The 25,419-nt window shown below is 45.2% G+C and overlaps 1 protein-coding gene across 1 annotated transcript; it reads right to left on the bottom strand.

Moving 5' to 3' along the window:
* Positions 1–845: 845 nt before the first annotated feature.
* DPRX (divergent-paired related homeobox) lies at positions 846–4,594 on the bottom strand. Its single transcript, XM_070463158.1, has 3 exons — positions 4,499–4,594; positions 1,492–1,554; positions 846–1,459 (listed from the first exon to the last, which is right to left on the bottom strand). The coding sequence occupies exons 1-3, from the start codon at positions 4,592–4,594 to the stop codon at positions 1,229–1,231; spliced, it is 390 nt and encodes a 129-aa protein (XP_070319259.1). The 3' UTR covers positions 846–1,228.
* Positions 4,595–25,419: the final 20,825 nt, after the last annotated feature.

Raw genomic sequence — 25,419 nt, 5'->3', positions numbered from 1 at the left:
TCAAAGTACATGATCTGTTGATCCCGCTTTTCTATATTCGTAGATGCCGAACATCAGGGAGAGGGGTCAGTAGGAAGGAATCAGGAGCCTGAGAACTCTTTGGAAGATTTTATGGCATTGCCATTGTGTTTGGGGGGGGCGGGGCATGCCCCACAACTTGTGGGATCTTAGTTCCCCACCCAGGATTGAGCCTCGGCCCCTTGCAGTAGACACTGGGAGTCCTAACCTCTGGACCATCAGGGAAGTCCCTTCCATTGTCTTAAGAAAAGTCGGGGGGGGGGGGGGCGGGCGGGGAGAACAAAAGAGAAAAGAAAGAGAAAGTTGGGACACTGGAGATATTTGAGTGGTCATCAGACATAAAATAATAGGGAGGTGACCATAGTATAGGAAGTAGAAAAACAAGCCAACACCGACTAATTTTTTAAAAATATTTGTCCATTTATTTGACTGTGCCGGGTCTTGGTTGTGACATGGGATCTAGTTCCCTGACCAGGGATTGAACCCAGGCCCCTTGCATTGGGAGCACATTGTTTTAGCCACCAGACCACCAGTGAAGTCTCATGACTAAATCTTATTAGCTGAACAATACTGAAGGAAAAAAAAAAAAAACAGAAACAAAATCAAAACAAAGAAGCAGGAAAAAAGAAGATAACTGTCCTTACTAGTCCTATTATATAGTTATTTTTTATCAAGATATAAATTATGCAAACTAAAATGCACAGATTTTGTTTAAAATTTGTTTCTCCAGTTTCATTGAGATGTAATTGACATATAACATTGTATAAGTTTAAGATGTACAACATGTTGATTGAATATAATTATATATGATAAAATGATTCCCGCCATGGCATTAGCTAACATCTCCACCCCATCACACAATTCTCATTTCTTTTTTGTGATGAGAACACTTTCCCCATCTATTTGCCATGAAGTGATGGGACTGGATGTCATGATCTTAGTTTTTTGAATGTTAAGTTTTAAGCCAGCTTTTTCACTTTCTTCTTTCACCTTCATCAAGAGGTTCTTTAGTTTCTCTTTGCTTTCTGCCATAAGGGTGGTGTCATCTGCACATCTGAGGTTGTTGATACTCCTCCAAGCAATCTTGATTCCAGCTTGGGATCAGAATCATGACAAATCATAACATGTGACTTTCTGGGCCTAGCTTCTCTTAGAGCTTTGTGGCAAAAAAAGAGCCCTAAGAATTAGAATTGAGGTTTGTAGAGACAGCTCAGGGTTCCACAGTGGTATAGAGGCAGTATATATTTGGGTCTTGGCAGCAGCCAAAACGGACCATTTTGTGGCCCAGAGAATGGTCTACGAGATCCTTCGGGGCAGGCCTTGTGCTGAGCTGGAAGGAAGGTGTCTGAGGACCTGTAGGAACTAGGGATTCAAGGAAGGCACCAGAGAGGACCTGGGATGTGGAGCCACGCTCTCCTTGGCGGAGCCAATATTGACCATGACCTCAGAGAATCACTGTTGAACTTCTCACTGTTCTGATGGGAAATCCTCATCTCTGGCTTTCTTGAATTTCACTCTATGATTCTTGAACCAATCCTGAGGAGGGAAGAGAGGATCGATGGGTTAATGAACCATGTGAGGTTTCAGAAGCATTTTTATTTTACTCAACTAAACAAATGCTTCTAGCTGAGGATGGCCCTGGTTCCACATCTCAGCTTGTGGAAGCCCTGCCAACCTGTGGCCAGGGAGAAGCAGGAATGAGGCTGTGGGCACAGAAATTGAGGCAGGGATCTGAGCCCCCAGAGCAACATATTTGCTGCTGTTGTTCAGCCCCTAAGTCGTGTCCCACTCTTTGCGACCCCATGGATTGCAGCACACCAGGCTCCTCTGTCCTTCATTATCTCCTGGAGTTTGCTCAAATTTGTGTCCATTCAGTTTGTGATGTCATGCAACCATCTGTCACCCCCTTCTCCTCCTACCCTCAGTCTTTCCCAGCATCAGGGTCCTTTCCAATGAGTCACTTTTTGCATCAGGTGGCCGAAGTATTGGAGCTTCAGTTTCACATCAGTCCTTCTGATGAATATTCAGGGTTGATTTCCTTTAAGATTGACTGGTTTGATCTCTTTGCTGTCCAAGGGACTCTCAAGAGTCTTCTCCAGCACCACAATTCGAAAGCATCCATTCTTAGGTGCTCAGCTTTGTTTACGGCCCAGCTCTCTCATCCCTACATGATTTCTGGAAAAACTATAGCTTAAACTATAAAGAGCAAGGTACGGGAAAGCAAAGTGGTCATCACTAGGGGGTGCCATAGCATGGATATCTGTACATGGTCCACCGCTGGGCCAAATCTGACCCCTCACGGGTTTTTGATTTTTTGGTTTGTTTTGTTTTAAATTGCCTGGGAAAATTGTACTTGAAAATGTGAAGTTAAAAAAAATGTAAACTTGAAAGTTATATTCTAAAACAAAAGGATTTGAGTCATATTATGAAGGACTTTAAAGGTTAAGTGACAAATTTTTTACAAAGGTGTTTTGATGTGGACCACATTTAAAATCTTCATTGAATTTGTTACAATATTTCTTCTATTTTCTTTTTCTTTTTTTCTTCTTCTGGTTTATGTTTTGGTTTTTTGGCCCTGAGGCATGTGGGGTCTTAGCTCCCTGACCAGGGATTGAACCTGCACCCTCTGCATTGGAAGGTGAAGTCTTAAGACTGGACCAGCAGGAAATCCCTTTTTAAAATACACACACACACACACACACACACACACACACACACACACACATATATATATATATATATATATATTTTGCTGTATCGCTCAGCCTGTAGGATCTTAGTTCCCTGACCAAGGGTGGAATTCACACCCCCTGCAGTGAAAAGTGGAGTCTTAACCACTGGACTGTCCCTAAACAAAAACTTTTTTTTCCCCAAAAACATACATTTTAAGCAACAACATTGATAACTGATCTGAGGGCATGTTCCAAAGTTGACTGGAGCTTTGCAGAGGCCACTAAGTTAGATAAGAAAAGTGTTTACACAATCTAGGACAAAGTATTGACCTTGAAATAAAGACAAGGGGCAGAGTTCAGGAAATACTGCTAAAGAGATTGTGAAAAGAGTATTGGTGAAGGGTAGGGAGAAAACATGGCTTCCTTGGTGGCTCAGTGGTAAAGAACCTGCCTGCCAATGCAGGAGATGTGGGTTTGATCCCTGATTTGGGGAGATCCCCTGGAGGGAGGGCATGGCAACCCTCTCCGGTATTCTTGCCTGGAGAATCTCATGGACAGAGGAGCCTGGAGGGCTATAATCATGTCCAATTCAGACATGACTGAATGACTAAACAGTAAAGGGAAATGGTACAAACACTGCAGCTGGGATTTGGAGACATAAAGAGAGACATTAGTTTAAGACAAGCCACTTAAAGGTAATTGTGTGATCCACTATCTGTTTCAGTATGGCTCACAAGTTAAGAGGTTTTACATTTTGAAGTGGTTGGGAGGAAAAAAAAAAACAAAACAGCAGAAGAAGAAGAAGAATTTATGACACGTGAATAACGTATGAACTTCTAATATGTGTCCATGAAGTCGTATGGAACACAAAATATCCATGGAATTCTCCAGGCAAGAATGCTGGAGTGGTTGCCATTTCCTTCCCTAAAGAATCCTCCGTAAAGGCATGCGAGCTTGGCTCAGACGGTAAAGCGCCTGTCTACAATGCGGGAGACCTAGGCTCGTTCCCTGGGTTGGGAAGATCCCTGGAGAAGGAAATGGCAACCCACTCCAGTACTCTTGCCTAGAAAACCCCATGGATGGAGGAGCCTGGTGCAGGCTACTGTCCATGGGGTCACAGAAGAGTCGGGCATGACTGAGCAACTTCAAAGGATCTTCCTGACCCAGGAATCATACGGGTATCTCCTGCATTGCAGGCAGATCCTTTGATGTCTGATGTCTGATGTCACCAGGGAAGCCCATATGAGAACACAGACACATCTTTCTGTTTTCACAAACTGGATGGCTGCTCCTATCAAGGCAGAATTTAACAGTTGTGGCAGAGACTGTATGGCTCACAAGTGTTTACTATCTGGTCCTTTACACAAAAACTTTGCCCATCTTGCTCTAGGGGTTGGTTGGGAGAGAGAGTAATAGGGTATGGGTAGTAGTCTGGGTCTTCAGAGTCTTGGGGATTGCAGTGGTATCGAGCTTCAGGAATTATCCTAGGAATCAGCCCTGGTTATTCATTGGAAGAACTGATGCTGAAGCTGAAGCTCCCAGGCTTTGACCACTGGATGCAATGAGTCAATTCATTGAAAAACACTCTGATGCTGGGAAAGATTGAAGGCAGGAGGAGAAGGGGGTGGCGGAGGATGAGATGGTTAGATAGCATCACTGATTCAGTGAGCATGAATTGAGCAAACTCTGGGAGATGCTGAAGGACAGGGGAGCCTGGCAGACTGCAGTCCACAGGGTTGCAACACGACTTGGCAACTGAAGAACAGCAACAGATGAAGTGGCCTGGGAGATGGGGCTTGTTTTCTGACCTGCAGGACTGTTGGGTGTAGCTCCATTTTTGAGGCCATTTCTCTCTGGAGGCCAAGGGTGGGGTATGGGTTGTTTTGTTTTGTTTTGTTTTCCATTTATTTTTATTAGTTGGAGGCTAATTACTTTACAGCATTGCAGTGGTTTTTGTCATACATTGAAATGAATTAGCCATGGATTTACATGTATTCCCCATCCCGGTCCCCCCTCCCACCTCCCTCTCCACCCCATCCCTCTGGGTCTTCCCAGTGCACCAGGCCTGAGCACTTGTCTCATGCACCCAACCTGGGCTGGTGATCTGTTTCACCCTAGATATACATGTTTCGATGCTGTTCTCTTGAAACATCCCACCCTCGCCTTCTCCCACAGAGTTCACAAGTCTGTACTATACATCTGAGTCTCTTATGCCAACTGTTTCTCCATGAACATGGTTCGTTTTCTTTTTGAGTGCTTGCGGTATTTTTCCTAGGAAGGAGAGAAAGGCAGGAATGAGGTGCTAAAGTCAGTTTCATTTTCAAAAGCCTGAATTTCCCCTTTCCTCTACCCAGAGGTCAAGCTTGCCTCTCCAGTGACTGAAATGCCCAGATATTCACAAACAATGTGGATGATGTCGACCAAAAATAAATATGCACAACTTGAGAGTTGTGAGTTAAGTTTTATTTGGGGCAAAATGAGGACTGCAGCCTGGGAGACAGCATTTCAGATAGCTCTGTATATAAGGTTTTGGTGAAGGGGGAGTTCAATGCCATGAAGCACTCATTTTACAAAAGGTTTTTGTTAGTCATGAGGATCTGATGTCACCATGAAGGGATTTAGTGCTTCTCTAGATATGAGGAGATGCAAGGATTGAGATCATAAAGTAAATGTGAGTAGTTCAGTGCCCAGCTCTTTGGGATCCCATGGACTGGGGCCCACCAGGCTCCTCTATCCATGATATTTTTCCTGGCAAGGATACTGGAGTGGGTTGCCATTTCCTTCTCCAGGGGATCTTCCCAACCCAGGGATCGAACCCGGGTCTCCTACACTGCAGGCAGATTCTTTACCAACTGAGCTACAAGGGAAGCCCTTGAGATCATAAAATCTGTTCCTAAAAACATCCAACTATCTAAAGACCTGTCCCACCAGATTCCCTGGAGCACAGAGTGCCTCACTCCACCCTGAACTCCCTCAGGGATTGTTGAAGGTCAATAGCTATAGCAGCACTGGGTTCAATCTCCATAGAGGCAGATGGCAAATGCCTTTGTTGTTCAGTCATTGGCAATGCTCTTGGTAAGTGCCAATTTGTAGTTGACAATGGCCTTCCTACTGGTTTCTCTAAAGCCTCATCTTTTGTCACTGTTGCTGTCTAAATACCCACCACAGGAAAAGTGAAAGTGAAAGTCGCTCAGTCATGTCTGACTCTTTGTGGCCCCATGGACTATACAGTCCATGGAGTTCTCTAGGCCAGAATACTGGAGTGGGTAGCCTTTCCCTTCCCCAGGGGATCTTCCCAACCCAGGATCGAACCCAGGTCTCCCACATTGCAGGGAGATTCTTTACCAACTGAGCCACAAAGGAAGCCCCACCACAGGAAAGGTCATTTAAATATGGATCCCTTGAATCCCAAGTTTGGATTCTTTTTTTTTTTGCGAGTGAGGAATACAAACAACTCAATCCAATGTACATGATTTTATCCCGTCATTCATTCCATTTTTACTTATAACTTTTCTCAAATTCAGGTATTCTTTTAGGAACACCAGCAATGAAATGGGAAAACAAGACCACTGCTCTCCTAAACCCAGAGAATGAACCCTATAGATTTTGGATGATTGGGACCTATTGATACAGGTTCATCAACGATAATGTATGTACCACTCAGAGTGGGAGGTTGCTACTGGGAGGAGCAATGCCTGTGTGGGGACAGGAGGTTTGACAGAGATTTCTGTCCCTCTGCTCAATGTTTCTGTGAAGCCAAACCTGCTCTAATAAAAGTCAAATAATAACAATACTGTTTTCATGGACATCACACTTCAGTGGAGCCACACATACACACAGAGTATTAAAATATACACTGTATTAGGGACTAACCCTGATGGTTCGGTGGTTAAGATGCCACACTTCCAATGCAGGGGCCACAGGTTCAATGCCTTGTTGGGGAACTAAGATCCCACATGCCGCATTGTGCAGCCAATAAAATAAAATAGTTAAAAAATATATATACACTGTATTAAGTACTGCTAATGTAACCAAGGAGGGCCCTATGGGCCTTGCCTGAGGAGACTCTACCCCATATCCTTTCCTTCAGCTCTTCTCTGAAATACCGAGATAATAATATCTCATGAACATTTCCTGAGTCCTTGTACAGAAGGACTAGAACCCCCCAACAAATGGAAGGTTTTAACTACTTGATGACCATGAGCCTGTAGCCCCCAGACCTACTGGTGCCTAAGGATGGATAATGTTAATCCCTGTGACATCGCCCTCTGTTTAGTCACTAAGTCAGGTCCAACTCCTTGCGATCCCATGGACTGTAGCCTGCCAGGCTCCTCTGTCCAGGAGATTTTCCAGGCAAGAATACTGGAGTGGGTTGCCATTTCCTTCTTCAGGGGATCTTCTCAACCCAGGGATCAAGCCCACATCTGCTGTATTGGCAAGTGGATTCTTTACCCCTGAGCCACCTAGGAAGACCTGTTACCCCACCATGAACCAGAGAATTGTACATAAGCTAACCTGGGAGTCCCCTCTCTCATCTTGTCTTTAAAAAGGCTTTGCTGGAACTTCCCTGGTAGTCCAGTGGTTAAGAATCTGCTTTGCAATGCAGGGGACATGGGTTTGATCCCTGGTTGGTGAACTAAGATTGTTGCAAGGAAGAGCCAATTCTGACTCCATGTTGGAACTGTTTCTTTGACTTGCTTTTCATTGCTGTTGTTATTATGCATGCGTGCTAAATCTCTACAGTCGTGTCCGACTCTTTGTGACCCCATGGACTGGTGCAGCCCGCCAGGGTCCTCTGTCCATGGGGATTCTCCAAGCAAGAATGCTGGGTGAGGTTGCCATGCCCTCCTCTAGGGCATCTTCCTGACCCAGGGATCAAACCCATGTCTCTTGTGTCTCCTGCATTGACAGGCAGATTCTTTACTGCTAGAACAACCCATAACCATACATAATGGCAAGCCTCAGAGAACCCCACCCTTCAACCTGACTGTTAGACTAAAGTCCTTTGTTCAGCTCACAGGGAGATGACCTGACCAGCCCCCCTGTGAATGTCTGCAGGAGATTACCACTGAAGGTCAGTTGTCCTGGAGATGTTTTGTAAGAATACGGCCCCTTTTGCTTTACTTCCTCACTCTCTCTCTCTCTCTCTCTCTCTCTCTCTCTTCTGCCTTTTTTTTTTCTTTAACTTTACTTCCTCACCTTCCCTGTCTCTGTTCTATAAAACAAGCTGGCATCCAGACCCCAATAAGATGGTTATTTTGAGTCATTAGTCTGCCATCTTCTCCATCAACTGGCTTTCCTAACAAAGTCTCTTCCTTGCCTCAGCACCTCGTCTTGGATTTATTTGCCTGTGGTGAAGCAGAGCAGAGCAAGCTTGGACTCTGTAACAAGTCCAACACTTTTGGAGCAGCTAAGCTCTTATGTCATTAGAGAAGCCTGAACACTGCGTCTAAAGATACCACATGATGCAAAGAAGATCTTGAGTGCTACAACTAAGACCTTGTGCAGCCAAATAAATAAATAAATGTTAAATCTATTAGAAGGCATTGTTGGGGAATGTCTTTATGACCTCTGAGTACGGATAGACTTTGAAATTACATATAAAATGCTGCTAAGCTGCTAAGTCATTTCAGTCGTGTCCGACTCTGTGCGACCCCATAGAAGGCAGCCCACCAGGCTCCCCCGTCCCTGGGATTCTCCAGGCAAGAACACTGGAGTGGGTTGCCATTTCCTTCTCCAGTGCATGAAAGTGAAAAGTGAAAGTGAAGTCACTCAGTCGTGTCTGACTCTTAGCAACCCCATGGACCACAGCCTACCAGGCTCCTCTGTCCATGAGATTTTCCAGGCAAGAGTACTGGAGTGGGATGCCATTGTCTTCTCCAATATATAAAATGAGCAAACCATTAAAGAAAAAAGATGGAAACATTTGACTATATTATAATTAAATGTCATTCAAAGATTTTTAAGAGAGTGGTAAAAAAACAAAGGGATTAAAAAAAAACCCTTACTATGCATAGACTTTACTGTAAACAATGGTTATCTGGCTTGGTTATCTGTAAAACCAAGATCTCTAACCATTACCATTTTAAAAGATTTGAGTGGCTGAATCAGATCACACCTGAAGTTTAGCAGAAGCCCTGAAATCTACTCAATGCTCAATAAAATGATGAGCTTTCCAAATTTCCAGAAATGTCAACCAGATTTCTTGGTGGAGCCTATATACTCTGACTTAATCATCCTCCTAAGAGGGATCAGATGCCCATTTCTCAAGGATCAGAGGAATTATGAGTTAACAAAGGGAAGATCTGGAATTCAGACTCAGACTTGGCATTTCCTCTGACTGAGTTTGCCCTCAGATGACAGCTACTAAGCTTCTCCACCATCCGTGTCAAGCCTCTATAGTTGCGGCATGTGGGTTCAGTAGTTAGAGCACAGAGGATCTAGAGCACAGGCTCAGTAGTGTTGGCACACGGGCTCAGCTGCTCTGTAGCACGTGGAATCTTCTCAGACCAGGGATTAGACTCACGTCTCCTGCATTGGCAGGTGGATTCTTCACCACAGACCCACCAGGGAGGCCCTGACTTACCTTCTGAAGTGTCGTCTGGATCTGACATTCTGTTATCCAAATGTGCTTCCATGCGTCTAGTGCTTCTAGTAATAAGAACTGGCAAAATGGGCACCAAGACTTAAACACATCCCTCGACAGCCATATCCCAGTCCCGCCTGCTCAATGTCTTCCACCCTCATCCACTAATCTGATCCCTGGTCCTCTGGAGCCTGTAGACCTCTCCCATTTCTGTCATTAATCTGATATTTATTGAGTACAGATTTGCAATGGAGCAGGACCTTATGGTCCTCCCTCTTCCAACCTCTTCCTCCACCTGTCTGTTGTCTGGGGGGAAACTTCAGCCAAGGAATAAGTTCAGTCAGAGAAGTGAGAAGATGCAGACACAAAGGAAGACAGTCAAAGGAGACCAAATAGCACTAGCTTAGTCATTAAACAAAATCCAGGACTTTTAGTTCCTCCTCAAGGTCTATGGACAATATTCTGAGCCATATCCTGTGAGCTGTCTTGTAGATACTGAAACCCCCACCAGGTGGAAGAAGTTAACTACATGATGACCAGACTGTAGCCATGACATAAGCTGCCACAGTTCTGAGAATCGGCCTTAGGGATATGGGAACCATCCAGTCCTGGAACTGAAGATAAACAGCACTGAAAGCAATCGAGATGATGCTGATCTGACCGCTGATGACCAATTAATTTCAAGATGACTGTCAGAGCTGACTGTGCTGTTTCTGCATGTAGCCCCCCTCCCCCCATATAAAAAAGATCTTGCCCACTGGTTGTCAGTGGGGTGGGGGGAGTTGGACTTTGGGCTGGAATCCACATCCCACCCTCTCCACCCCATTGCCAACATCCAAAATAAAGCAAACATTTCTTTCCACAAACCTGGCCTCTTTATTGATTTTTGGGCAGTGGGCAACCAGACCACAGTTTTCGTTACAGATTGATTTTACTTTTCAAAGTGAAGCCCACAAACCAACCTCATGGCATCACCCGGGAACTTGTTAAAATGCAGAATATCTGCCTATTGTTCAAAGGGTACAAACTTCCAGCTATGGGATTAACGAGTTCTAGGGATTTAATGTACAGCATGATGACTATAGCTAATAATCCTGTATTGTGTACTTGAAAGTTGCTAAGGCAAAACATCCTTAATGTTCTCACTACAATAAAAAAAGTGTTAAGTATGGGATGCAGGTCCTTGCTAATGCTATGGTGGTAAACTTTCTGCAATACATAAATGCATCAAATCAGCATATTGTCTTCCATGAAAGTGGTCCCTGGGGGCAAAAACATTGCAGACTGCTGATCTAATGGGTAGAAGTCAAGGATGCTCTAAACATTCTACAATGCACATTGTATGAATGTTGTGTTCACAAGAAAGAGCTCCAGATGTCAGTAGTAACAAGGTTAAGAAGCCCTGCCTTAGCGGTACTTATGGAGGCTCTCTCTACGCTTATCTTGATGACTTCTCCCTATAGACTGAAGGCTGAAATGTCCTTCTACCAGATAGTGTCATGGCTTCTTCTGTCATTTCATCCAAATCTCTGCTAAGATATCATCTCCCCAAAACAAAAATACCCACCAAAACCCACCCCCAAACCCCCAAGCCAAAACAAATACTGTCCTAAGCGTATTATCTTAAAAAGCACCCATCAGGACTTCCCTCATGACTCAGTGGTTAAGAATCCATCTGCCAGTGTAGGGGACCCTTCCCAGACAATCCTTGGTCTGGGAAGATTCCACATGCCGCAGGGCAGCTCAGCTCGTGTGCCACAACTCCTGAGCCCGTGCTCCAGAGTCCGTGAACCACAACTACCAGAGCTCACGCCCTGCAAGAAGAGAAGCCACCGCCACAAGAAGCCCGAGTACCTCAACTGGAGAGTCTCCCCTGCTCACTGCAACTACAGGGATCCTGCACACAGCAAGAAAACCTAGCACAGCACCCCCCGACTGCCCACAAATAAAACAAAAGTACCCGTGAGTCTCCATTTCTCCTGAGAAATAGACGACACAGGTCAACCCACAAGAGTTTATAGTTTAAGAAGATTACCATCTTTTTTAGGGGGAATGCAACTAACACACTGAAACGTTTTAAGCTGATTCAAGCAATCAACTAATGGCCTCATTCATTTGATCTTCAGTCATTAACTGAGCTTCTTATGTCTAATCTCTGTAGATACAGGGATGAAAAACAATCTTTGCTCTCAGGGAGGCTGCTTTTCCCTTGGAGGGGCACTCTAAAAAATTAGTAAACATCCACAAATTAATATTTTTAGATAGTGAGACATGATGCAAAGAATGTACATGTGTGTGCTCAGTCATGTCGGACTCTTTGCAACCCCATGGACTGTAGCACGCCAGGCCTCCCTGTCCCCCACTATTTCCCAGAGTTTGCTCAGACTCATGTCCCTTGAGTCAGTGATGCCATCCAACCATCTCACCCTCTGCTGCCTCCTTCTCCTTTTTAGCCTCCTTCTAAAACGGATCTGCCTGCAATGCAGGAGACCTGGGCTCAATCCCTGGGTTGGGAAGATCCCCTGGAGGAGGGGATGGCAACCCTCTCCAGTATTCTTGCCTGGAGAATCCCCAAGAACAGAAGAGCCTAGCATGCTACAGTCCATGGGGTAGCAAAGAGTCGGCCACAACTGAGCCATGAAGCACAGAACAATGGACAAACCATCCCTTCAAGAACAACCGGGAGCCTGTGAGACCTAGGGCCACGTGTCAGGGAACCTGGGAGGAATCACGCCTGTCTGTTCATCTTGGTGCCAGGCAGACGGACATCTGCATGGGCTGCGGAACCTGCAGGGCCGATGAGCCTGTCCCCATCTCCCTTGCGGTGGCGGCGGTGGAGAAAACTGACCTGGGCAAATTCCGACACACAGAGAGAGTAATTGCAGAAAGTGAGCGTTCCCCGGGGGAGATTCCAGCATGCCAAGGCAATGTAGTCACAGCAGAAGGGGCAGTAAGAGAGGATTTCTCAGCTCTCAGCCCACCCCTCGTCCCCAGGGAACATCTCTGGGGGCTGATCTACCCAGAGACCACCTCTCCCATCAAGGAAAGGATAAGTGGTAAGTGCTCTGCTCCCCTAGATAGGCAAGCCACCGCTGGAGACACCGGTTTGTGTCTACAGCAGCACTGGCGTCCGGAGGCGGGACCTCCATGAGGAGGGAGAGGAAGGATCTCGGGAAAGAGGCAGACAGGCATTCCAAAGGGCATTAAAGCAATTGCTTTCACTGGCGAGTCCAATCACGAGCCTCTGGGAGAACCACACCGGGGAATCTCCCTACAGGGTCCAAGGGCACCCTCAGTGCCCTGACTGCTGGACCCACATCTGCCCCCACTCTCCGGGGGCCCCTTGTGGGACCCTGCCCCTGCAGCGCCCACAGGAACTCTACAGACAAGATGCAGGCTCAGCAAACCGGTCCCCAACTTTGGGCGAGGGCGCCGGCAGACTGGAGCTCTAGAGCCACCTTCTGGGAATCCAGAGGCAGGTTTCCAAGAGGCAGCCTACAGAAAAGCTTAAGAATTTTCCCACAAGAGGGAGCAAGAAAAGTGGAGCAGGTGTAGGGAGAGAAAGAGAAAGCCCCAGATAATTCACTACTTTCATTAAAAAGAATACCCCACTGAAAGCGGCTAGCAAAGGCTTAAGGAGGTGTTTTCTCCTTAAAATGCAAAAGCACCTATGGAAAACTACCCCCAAAAAAAAGAAAGAAAGAAAGAAAAATCAAAAAAAAAAAAAAAAGAAAAGAAAAATCAAAGAAACATGTCATGACAAGCAGAAAGTGACATTTCCCCAATAATCGATCTGAAAGGCACATAGGCACATAAACTTTTTCTTTCCTTTTTTTGCTGCCTGCTCTGCTTCTGGGATCTTAGTTCCCCAACCAGAGATTGAACCTGGGCCCCCGACAGTGGAAGCACAGAGTCCTAATCACTGGATTCCTCAAGACACAGAATTTTGTGAACAAGCAGATAAGCAATTCAAAATTGCTGTTTTGAAGAACCTCCATGAGAAAACGCCAAAGGAAAATACAATGAAATCTCAAAAAAATAAAGTGGAATTTTTGTCAATGAGATGCAGATCTTAAAAAAAGAACCAAACAGAAATTCTGGAGCTGAGAAACTCGATGGAGGAGATGAAAAATACAATAGAGAGCATCTGTTATTCTTGTTGTTCAGGCTCTCTGTCGTGTCCAACTCTTTGCCACTCCATGGACTGCAGCATGCCAGGCTTCCCCTGCCCTACAGTATCTCCCAGAGTTTGCTCAGATTCATATCCACTGAGTCACTGACCCTATCTAACATCTGGAGAGCATCTGTAGGAGAGCAGAGAAAATGAAAAAGATGATGAAGAAGGAATTCTTAGGGCCTGGACTCCATCTTAGGCCTGTTCATGCTGACCGTGCTCGGCCGCATCTCCAATGAACTTTGAACTCTGTGTTTAGTGCCTATGGAAACAACAATAGAAGGATAAGACACCCCTCTGGACAGGGGAACCTTGAAGATCATATCCACGTTACTCCTCGCCTAAGAGAACACATACACTAATCACCCCTGCCTCCAGAAAGGCCATAAATTTTCTGTAGCTGTTGGAGTGTAACCTCGGGCTTATTGAATATTGGCTAACTGTCTAAGCACATGGCACATGAATGATGGGGTTATTGGGATTGTATTTACCCTTCCTTTGTTTATGTAAGTCTCAAGGAATTTGGGGTGGTGGGTTCGGACACGTACACATGGGGTATAAAAGATTTTCACAAATGCTGGTCGGGGTCCTTGGCTAAGAGGAGACTCTGCCTTGGGCCCGCTGGTGTAATAAACTGCACTCCACTATCTGCATTGTCCTTCTGAGTGAGTTTGTTTCCCGGAAAGCGTGGCTACAACATTTGGTGCATTGGCCGGGAAACTCCTCACTTTGAGGAGACAAGTCCCATTTGGGACTACTCCGAGGCCTTGCAGCTTGAATCTTCTAGAGGGGGGAAGGCGCCTCACCCTTCTGGAAGGATTCTGCTTCTCAATGCCCGGACCTTTCACGTTAGCAGGTAGTGGACGGCAGCAGGGGAACTGAGCGCTCAGGTGAGGAGGAACCCACCCGGCAGGGTGGAAGAGGGGGCCTGATCACCCCCCTGGGAGGGACTAGAAGGGTCACAGACCCACCGGAGCCTGGAATAAGCAGGCAGCAGTGATTGCTTGGTACACAGGTTGACGAGCGTGCTAGGGCTTAGGAAGGGAATTTGTGAAGGTCATTTAGGAGGTGTGTCCACGCCGTCTCAGGGAAAATTATTACCAGCGATCGCCAGGGGATTTTTAGGATAGGAAACTGGTCCTTGTATGCTCGTATTCTGCCCTCCCCCAGGAGGTGTCCCATCTGCTGTGAAATTCTTGACCCCCTCAGAATTGTTAGGCTAGAAGGAGGGGGATACATAAGTGAGTATGAATTGGCTTTTCTAGAGATGGCCTGGGACATGGGATATTTAACCCATCTGTGTTTTCTTCCGCACCTGATCAAACCCACTGAGGCAGAACGGACTTTAAGAGAGAAACAGTCTTGGACCACGTGGTGTTCTGATTCGGCTGTGCTGACCGGCAGGTGAAGACACGCCGATCCCCCTTCTCCCTCTGGGATCTGGCAGGTAAGGCTCTTCTCACCCCAATTAGGAAGGAGGCAGAATGGCAATTTAAGTGTCATTGAGTGGAAATATCAGAAGTACATAGGGTACTGAGAACTTCGTAGACAGAATGAAAAGGAAAAGTAGAAGAAGGTCCGAGAAGGTAAGCAAGATGGGGTGAAGTGGATCTAAGGCAACTGTATTGGAGTGCATGATTAAAAATTTAAAGAAGGGATTAGGAGGAGACTATGGGGTGAAGATGAAGCCTAACCGCCTCCACATACTCTGTGAGGTCGAATGGCCCCTATGGGAGCAGGATGGCCACCAGAGAACACCATGAACTCAAAAATAGTGGAAGCAGTCTATACAGTAGTCACAGGAGAGCCAGGACACCTGGATCAATATCCATCTATTGACTCATGGCTAGGGTTAGCTCAAGACCCTCCTACTTGGACAAGGTTCTGTATCCAGAAGGGAAAGGGAAAAATATTAATGGCACAAAAATTGACTGATGATAAAAAAGGAAATTCTACAGGATTTGGACGGGGATGACCTGACCCCTCCCCCATGCTGGATAATGACGCGCCTGCCTCCCAGTGCTTCACCAGGACCGGAGGCCGCCTTAATGCCCGATCCAGGGCCAGGTGAAGTTCCTGCAGCAGCCGCTGCTCCTCCGCCAGCTCTCCCGGAGGTCGTAGAGCCGCCGTTTGGGCAGGCTCCGATCCCGGTGACAGAAGCCTCTGGCCAACACTTCCAGGATCCGGCTCCAACCGAACCGCCCAAGCTATACCCGCCTCTCCCGGTGAGTACTGACAAGAAGGGGAGGGAGACGTTGGAATTAAGCAGAGACTGCGCTCTGCCAGAGAGCCGGAGGGAACGAAAGAGAACAGACAAGAGACTTACAGTGCAAGCTGCTGCTCTGGGAAAGTCTATCTCGGGCCCTCCGGAAAACCTCATCTGCCCCAGGGACAGGACAGTCCTTCAACCGGTCCCAAGGGAGGCCCCGGGCCCCGTTACAGCCAAACCAGTGTGCCCGGTGCCGAGCTTTTGGCCACTGGAAGAATGAATGCCCTAAGGCAAGGAAGGAAGAGGAAGCTCCCGCAGTTGTGGGGCTTGCTGACTTGGAAATTAACTAGGGCTGCCAGGGCTCAGAGATATCAGGTCCCTGAGAGCCCATGGTAACCTTAAAAGTGGGGGACCAAAACATTGACTTCATGGTGGATACAGGAGCAGAACTGTCGGTAGTAACAAAACCTGTGGCACCACTGTCCAAAAGACTACCGCTGCAACTGGGGTATTGGGAGAAGAGATGATTAAATCGTTTTGCCAGCCCAGAAAATGTCAGATGGGGGGGGGGGGGCACCAAGTGATTCATGAAATTCCTCTACATTCCTGAGTGCCCAGTACCCCTGTTGGGAAGAGACTTGCTCTCCAAACTAGGAGCACAAGTGACTTTCTCCCCTGAGGAGAGGCCCACCTTCTGGACGGACTCTATGACTTATTTGCCCTCTCTCTCAATACCACCCCAAGATGAGTGGAGGTTGCATGAGCCTCCGAAGGAAGAACCGGGTGGGCTGGAAGAGCATGAGAGAGAGCTAACTCAATTATTCCCTGAGGTCTGGGTGGAAGACAACCCCCTCCCCCCCCAGGCTGGCTAAACATCATGCCCCGTGATAATAGAACTCAAACCAGGCACCATCCCGGTTAGAAAGTGCCAATACCTGCTACGGATAGAGAGGCCTGTGTCGGGAGCCATTATGGGAGATCCCACCCATGACAAGGTCATGAGGAGAAGACCTGAAACGCAAGGCTGTTCAGGCTACAAGGGACCCTCCAGGTTGACCCCGGCCTCTACCCCACCCTGTAGCCTCCCCCTCTTGCTGTTGTCCTTGTTCGTCCTGTTGCAGATCTTTGCGTTGCCTGCCGAGAGCTCTCCTGCTCCTCTTTCACTAAATAAAGACCAACATAGAACCCTAATTAATAAATCTCCTGGACGCTGGTTCCCTACGAAGGGGCCAGGAGTGAAGGAAATGTTTCAAGTGAAAACCCTTTTGCTGGCACTCTGGCTTGTTTGGCAGATGCGTACTAATGCACATGACTGCTCACAACACCTTAATCATAAACAGCATAAAGAACCTGATCACAAAAGGCCCTGATAGGCACAGAGCCCTTTGGGGGGTGAGAAAGCCCTATTAGAGAGTACAAAAAATATTATTCTAAGAGTGGTTATTAGATCAACATTTGATTGCTGTTAATGTGCTGAGGTTGTGCACTAAAAACTATTGTTAATATAGTTAAGGATTTAGAAAAATAAGAGTTTAGCCCTAGTGTGGAAACAATAAGATAATTGTTAATTTTAATCAAGAGTGCGAAAACAGAGGCTTCCTCATCTTAACCACAGAGTCTTTGTGTGCTAAACTTTGTAGAGAACTTTTGCAAAAAAGACTGACATTTGCGTCAACAGGATTGTATTTCTACTATGTTGCAACCTGCTGTACCATGAGACTGCAACTTTTCTGTTTTCTGCTAAACTCAAGGCAAAATAGAACAATAAAGAATAGACTACGGAAAACAGTTTTGCCTTCACCTAGGTCATAAAATGTTAATAGGCCCCAAGGCCAGAAGATAATGTACAAAGATCCACTATGAAAGAAGACTCTCATGAACAAAGAAGTATGCAGAAAACACCCTGGTTTCGTGAAGGACAAAACTGACGTAATATTAAACTATACTTTGTATGCTTATCTTTCATCTCCCCTTAGAAATGTACTAACTTAGGGTATAAAAGCTACGGTGAAAAATAAAGCATTGCCAGACTCTGCTGCACATCCCGGTCTGGTCTCTCTCTCTCTCTCTCTCTCTCTCACCGACGCTGTTCATCCTGAGGGTACCCCTGGATCCTGCTGGGGCTGGACCCCAGCAAGTGGCACCCAAACAGGGACCCAAAGGTAAGTCTCTCATTGTCCAGTTTTCAGAACGGCTAGGACCGCACCAGGGCGTTGCGGGCCCCCCTGCATAAGACAGGCAGGGTAAGGAGGGCGGGTAGGACCCCACTAGGGCACTACAGCTCCCCCCCCCCGACATAAGAAAGGTAGGGCGAAAAATGTGGGTAGGTTTCAGGTAGGACCCCACTAGGGCGTTATAGGCCCCCCTACATAAGAAAGGTAGGGTAAAAAGGTGGGTAGGTTTCAGCTTCCTTCTTTTCTAAGATTAAGATCCTCTCCTTTTTCTTCTTCTAATTGCTAACAAAAATGGGTAACAGTGAGTCAAAAGAAAGGCAACTTTTTATTGGGGTGATATTACAACTATTAAACAAGAGAGGTATTAAAGTAAAAAAAGCCAGTATTCAATCTTTTTTCACATTTGTACAGGAGCAATGCCCTTGGTTCCCAGAAGAAGGCACTGTTAACTTAAGTACATGGGAAAAGTTGGGGAAACAGTTAAGAGATTGTTATACTCTACATGGACCGGAGAGGGTGCCCACCGATACTTTCTCCCTGTGGAGTATGGTTAGAGATGCCTTAGATCTGACTCATGAATCTGAAAGAGTAAAAGTTAAAGAAAATAAGGATGATGCTGAGCCCAAATCAAGCTATCAACAGTTAAAACAAATGTTAGCTGCTATGAACATCAATAGTCATCCAGAAGGTGGGGAAGAAAAAGAAAAACAGCTTTCACCCCAAGATGAGGAAGATTTAGAAGAAGCAGCAGCTCATTATCATTCTGATGAGGATTGATCTTTTTTTTGCCAAAGACGCTCCTAGAAGTTTAAGAGATACATCTCCAATTAGGCCTTCTGTAAAATTCAATCTTAAAATCCTTAAAGCATCCTTAGAACAGGGTAAAAAAAAGCATGAGGCAATCTCGACCCCCCATCCCTCCCCCTCCATATAGGGGTAAGGGTCCTCCCTTGGGCTTTTCACAAAGAAGGGTGCTTTCAGGGCCTGGAGATGATTTTGATCGCCATCTTGAGGCTTGCTTTCCTGTATTACTTGACTCAGAGGATGAAAAAGGCCCCTCTTAGGAGCCCTTTCCAATAAAATTGATTAAGGAACTCAAATATTATTGGACGCTTTGGCAGCTAGCTGGATGACCCCATATGATTGGAAGACAGTTGCTAAGACTTGTTTATCTGGAGGACAATATCTACTTTGGAGAACTGAATATGAGGATTTGGCCCATAAGCAAGCTAGAGATAACCACAAATATGGTCCACAACATATTGTGCAGGAAATGCTGGCAGGAACTGATGAATTTGAATCTGCCAGAAATCAGATGAATTTAGATAAAAAGGCCCTAGAGCAAGTGACAACCTGTGCTCTCGGGGCCTGGTGTTCCTTGCCTCAAGGAAAAGAATTAACCTCTTCCCTATCTAACATAAAACGAAAACCAGAGTGCCCCGACCGGTAGGGAACAAGAGACTTTATTGACCTCTCTCCCCTCCCTCTCTCTTTCCTCTCCTTAGCCCTTCCTATCCTTCCCGTTTTTCTAGTCCCCCAGTCCTGGACGCAGGAATCTGAAAAGCCTTTAAAAATTTTATTTATTTCAACTTTTTTATAAACTCTATTAAGAATAATTATTCTTTAAGAATATCTGTCTACAATAGTCTCTCCAGATTGGCGTAACTTGAATTTCTAAGGGTTGTGCTAAACTAAGTATTAGAAGTCTATTAAATAATTAGGTCATTTCCAAATAAAATAAGATTTTGAAACATTTACTACTAAACACTGATTTCCTTTTACAGAAAAACTAAAGAGATTTGAGACTACAAATGAATAATGTTTGATGCCATCCTGAGATGTTCGCTAGAATTTTTTTAGAAATTATCACTGGTATTTATGTTCACCAATCTATAGAATGCTAATATAAAGGTCAATTCTTGGTTGCTTTAAGGAAAGTAAGATGTGTGTGTTCAGTAAAGAAGGTATGAAGAATGAAGTTACATTTTATGAAGGGAAAAGGAAGTAAGTCTGACTTACAGGTGGCTGTTTCAGGATGGGAGAACAAAGTAATGGGTACAGAAAGTGTTAAGAAGGTTTGATGGAAAGTGCACTCCAAGGAAAGAGTTTTGTGCATAAATACAAGTTTTCTTGAGATGTTAAACTGCCTTTGATAATGGATTTTAAGTTTCTTTACCTCTGAAGTGATCTGTTCTATGTTTACCTTTTTTTTTTTTTGCTTTTTTTTTTTCCATTTATTTTTATTAGTTGGAGGCTAATTACTTTACATCATTGCAGTGGTTTTGGTCATACATTGAAATGAATTAGCCATGGATTTACATGTATTCCCCATCCCCATCCCCCCTCCCACCTCCCTCTCCACCTGATCCCTCTGGGTCTTCCCAATGCACCAGGCCCGAGCAATTGTCTCATGCACCCAACCTGGGCTGGTGATCTGTTTCACCCTAGATAATATACATGTTTCGATGCTGTTCTCTTGAAACATCCCACCCTCACCTTCTCCCAGAGTCCACAAGTTATATTATTTCACAGTGATCTATATGATTCTACCTGACAGAGTACTATAAACCCTTTTGATATTTATTGACAAAACTGCCTAAATAGCTTGACTTCTAGCTGACTTTGGGATGCTTCAGAGGGCCCCTGAGACATCCCAAAGAGCTATTAAACTACCTGAGTTCATTTGACATGTTAAATTGCATGGGAAGTATTGTTGGAGGAGTGATAAATCTTCTCAGGTTATATTGTATGGTTGATGTTACTTATATAGATATCCTAGAAATTATGTGAAATCCATAAAAGCCTGATACGTCCTGGTAAAATGTTGTCAGTTATAATTTTAGTTATCATGTTAAAGTGTTACAAGTCACAGCAATGACCAGGCTACTTTGTCAATTACAATTTAATTAGATTTTAAACATGCCTTGTATGGTTTCACTCTCATGCCTTTAAAAAAATACTGCTAGTTCTTCAAGATTTATAAAAAAGACTTTTCTAAGATTAACTGATAAATTTTGTTTGTTTGCTATCTGGTAAATTGGTAACAGACTAGAATTTAGTCTACTCTATATGTTAAGAAAACAAGGTTTTCTTAAAATAAATCTTTCAATAACAGATTATGAATTTCTTTGCCTTTAAGTGATTTATATTTGTTTTTAAAATCTTTTGTTACTTTAGTAAAGTAAATAAGTGCTATTTAAGATTATGGTACATGTAAAAGCTCATTTTGCTTCTACAAAAAATAACCCCTGTTAGACTTGTGCTATCCTAATGTCCTTAAAACATGGCAACAGTCTACTCCTAAATTGGGGAATTAAAAATGGGTGAACAATAGCTGAAAATCAAAGAGTCAGGGCTATGGGAAATCCAAGACGGCCGCTTGGCTTTTCCCAGCTCCCTGACAAACCTCATTTTTATTTGATGGGTTAAAGCCTTCCCTGGCTACAGGGTTAATGCCTCCATAATGAAAAAAATCACTGAATATTAAGTTTTGTTAATTGTTAAACTAAGTTTCTAGTTTTGTTAATTAAGGTTTAGTGTTTACTAAGACTCACTTCTGAGATAGTTCCTTGTTATGTTATATTGCTAACAGATTTAATTAAGTTATTAAAAAAAACACTCTAAGTTTGTTTCTAAAGCTTATCTCAGTAATCTATCTTTGGATGAAGATCAGATGCCTCATGACCTGCAACCAGGACATCCTGCGCAGGCAACTCAACAAGCCTCCATACCCACATGGGGACAAAATGAGTCACTTTGCCATCAAGCACAGAGAATAGCTTCTCTACAGGGATCTTCAGCCTCTCCTAAAAGGGTTTTTATTGCTATGCTTGCTTTACTTTCTTGCCAGCGGCAGTTGCATTAACCCGGCGGGTGCATACTGCACAGTATGTTGATACTATGTCAAAGGGTGTCTCCTTGGCTTTGGCTGCTCGAGAGGTCGTGGACAGAGGACTGGAGATGAAGGTGGATGCTCTGGAGGAAGCGGTGATGCATATCGGAACAGAACTGCAAGCCCTAAAAGTAAAGTTAGCACTGTCCTGCCATGCAGACTACCGGTGGATTTGTGTAACACCCTTAAAGGTTAATGAGACTGATTACAATTGGGAAAAAAATTAAAAATCATATTTCAGGGGTATAGAATAGCTCTAGCATAAGTTTAGATTTAGACAGATTGCATGGACAGATTAGAACAATAGAGCATTCCCGATTGGATTTTACTGCCGCTGGAGCTGCCAGTGATTTCTTTAAAACCTTCTCCAACTTTATCTCTGCCAAAAATATTTGTCTACTATTTTTAGTTACATTGCTGCAATAGCACTGATTATTATTATTATTGTTATTCTCCCTTGTATCATCAGAACTCTTCGGCAGAGCACTCAGAAGCTTGCAACAGAGATTCATCTGGCTGTTTTAAAAAGTAAAAAAGGGGGAGATGTCGGGAGCCATTATGGGAGATCCCACCCATGACAAGGTCATGAGGAGAAGACCTGAAACGCAAGGCTGTTCAGGCTACAAGGGACCCTCCAGGTTGACCCCGGCCTCTACCCAACCCTGTAGCCTCCCCCTCCTGCTGTTGCCCTTGTTGACCCCTGGGAGGCCTGGGCTGGCATACTGCCCCACATCAATAAATTGAAACAAGTGGGCATTCTGTAGAGTGCCAGTCAGCTTGGAATATGGCGATCCTGACAGTCAAAAAGGAAGGAGGACAGGACTATAGGCCTGGACAAGATCTCAAGCTAGTCAGCCAGGCTACTGTGACTTTACACCCCACTGTTCCAAACCCCTACACCTTACTTAGCCTCCTCCCGCCGAGGACTAAAGTTTATACTTGCCTAGATCTCAAGGATGCCTTCTTCTGCATACGCCTCGCCCCAGCATCACAGCCCATCTTTGCCTTTGAATGGGAAGATCCAGTTGGGGCACCAGTCGGGTCCAGCTCATCTGGACCCCCCCCCCCCCCCAACAAGTGTTTAAGAGCTCCCCAGGCGTCTTTGGGGAAGCCTTGGCTTCTGACCTGGACTCATTCCATCCGGAAGAGTATGGATGTCAGCTCCTACAATACAGGGATGACCTGCTGCTGGCTGCCTGAGACCAAGGAAAAATGCTGGAAAGGGACAAATGCACTGCTCCAGCTGTTGATGGAAGCAGGTTACCGGGTGTCGAAGAAGAAGGCACAGATCTACAAAGAGGAGGTAAGGTATCTGGGGTTTGTTTTAAAGAAGGGCTCAAGGTTCCAGACCCTAATTGGGTCCTATATACTGATGGCACTAGCCTGATAAAACAAGGACAACGGCTGTCAGGTTAGCCAAAGTGGAAGGGGCCATCAAGACTGAAAAGGGATGGTGGGAATTGCCAAGTGGCAAATTATTGGTACTGGAGGAGCTGGCACACACTCTGGTAAGCCAGACACACCAAGCGACCCACCTAGGCCATGCTGCCTGCTCACAGGTTAATGCTGCCTCTCGGGTATTCAGACAAAAACCTCCGGGTATTCAGCTGAAAGGCACGCTGCCCCTTGAACACCTGGGAGTGGACTTCACTGAAATGAAACCTCACTGACACTACCGTTACCTGCTGGTCATGGTATGTACATTCTCGGGATGGGTAGAAGCTTTTCCTACCTGGACTGAAAGAGCATCAGAAGTAGCCCGGTGCCTGCTTAGGGAAATAGTTCCCAGATTTGGATTTCCTACCAGCATTGGTTCAGACAATGGCCCAGCTTTTGTAGCTGATTTAGTACAACAAGTAAGCAAAACTTTAAACATCAAATGGAAACTGCACACTGCATATAGGCCCAGAGTTCTGAGATGGTGGAATGAACCAACCGGACACTTAAAGAGACTCTCCAAGTGGATCAGAGAGACTGACTGCTCCTGGGTGGACTTGCTTCCGACAGCTCTGCTCAGACTCAGGATGACCCCACAGTCCCGAGGCTATTCTCCATATGAAACTGTGTATGGGAGGCCCCCTCCCATAATAAAACAGGTGTCAACAAATTTGCCTCAGGTAAGGGGGGATAGGATTTCACAGCAGATGGAACTGGGTAAGGTAATAAATCAGGTAACTAAGTTTGTACAAGAAAGGGTGCCGTTCCCCCTTGGGGAACAGATTCATGCTTGGTGATCAAGTATGGGTCAAAGATTGGAAATGATGTGCTAGCCCCTTGACGAAAGGGCCCTTATGTTATTCTAACTACCCCTGCTGCAGTTAAAGTTGCAGGTATTGTCCCTTGGATCCATCATACGAGGGTGAAGAAAACATACCACACAGACCCAGAAAATGCTGAGTGGACTGCACAGAGGGACCCCACTGACCCTCGAGAGACTAAGACCATCCTTAAGAAGAAGGAAAAGAAGATCCCGGACGAGCCCCTTCAGGATGAAGCCGCACAATCAACTCCTGCTGCTTGGCCTCATCAACGTGATTTTGAATTTAACTTCCGTTTCAACTCAGGACAATGTTTTCATCTCATGGGCACATTCCTACGCAGACTTCCACAACACCTCCAACTGCTGGGTATGTGGGGCTATGCCTCTGTCTGTGATGGATGGACTTCCTTGGTGGGTGTCACCGCTCTGCCAAGGAGATTTTAAACCACTCTGCTCTTTTCTGGGATGACAAAAAGAGACTTTCCTCTCTCTTGTCAATCATAACCTCTCCTTGCTCTCTTGGTGTAAGACCTACAGTCAATAGACTCAGGTCATGGGGTTACATTTGATATAAATGCCAGTGTAACAAAAGCCTAACCTACAACAAGCCCCAGTAAATCTACCTTATTTACATGCTAGGTGGACAAGATCTGTGTTTCAATGGTATGAGTATATTGCTGCCTTATTTGTACCCTCTATAGGGACAACAGATATTATGATTAAAGTAGAGGCCTTGACTAATTTCACAAAACAGGCCCTCCTAGATAGAACAAAAGCCATCCAAGCCTTAAATGAAGAGCAAATCCAAATGAAAAAAGTGGTAATTCATAATAGAATGGCTTTGGACATACTCACAGCTGCTCAAGGAGGGACCTGTGCTATAATTAAGGTTGAATGTTGTGTATACATTCCTGACTTATCTGGCAATGTATTGACTGCTTTAGATGACATGAAAAACCAGGTAAAAGCAATGTCAAATGAAAACATTCCTTTCTGGACTTCGGTCCTATCTTGGGTGAAGGGCGATTGGTGGAAAACTATATTTACCACTGTTATAGTTGCCTTGATAGTTCTGCTTTGTGGACCCTGAATTTTACAATGTATTATGAACTTTGTAACCCAGAGGTTGATAGTATTCTCTCATGTGGGTGGCCAGAGGGCTTGGGTACAATATATTGCAATAAATGATGCTCGTTACAGAAACTAGGAGCATCAAGAGGGGGGGAATGAAGAAGGAATTCATAGGGCCTGGACCCCATCTCAGGCCTGTCCATGCTGATCACGCTCGGCCTCCTCTCCAGTGGGTTCTGAACTCTGTGTTTAGTGCCTATGGAAATGACAACAGAAGGATAAGACCCCCTCCAGACAGGGGAACCTTGAAGATCATATCCAGGTTACTCCTTGCCTAAGAGAACACATACACTAATCACCCCT

The sequence above is a fragment of the Odocoileus virginianus genome, unplaced genomic scaffold, assembly GCF_023699985.2.
Source record: "Odocoileus virginianus isolate 20LAN1187 ecotype Illinois unplaced genomic scaffold, Ovbor_1.2 Unplaced_Scaffold_36, whole genome shotgun sequence".
Classification (NCBI taxonomy): Eukaryota; Metazoa; Chordata; class Mammalia; order Artiodactyla; family Cervidae; genus Odocoileus; species Odocoileus virginianus.
Note: the sequence above shows the minus strand (reverse complement) of the source record. Positions and strands in the feature narration are given on the sequence as shown.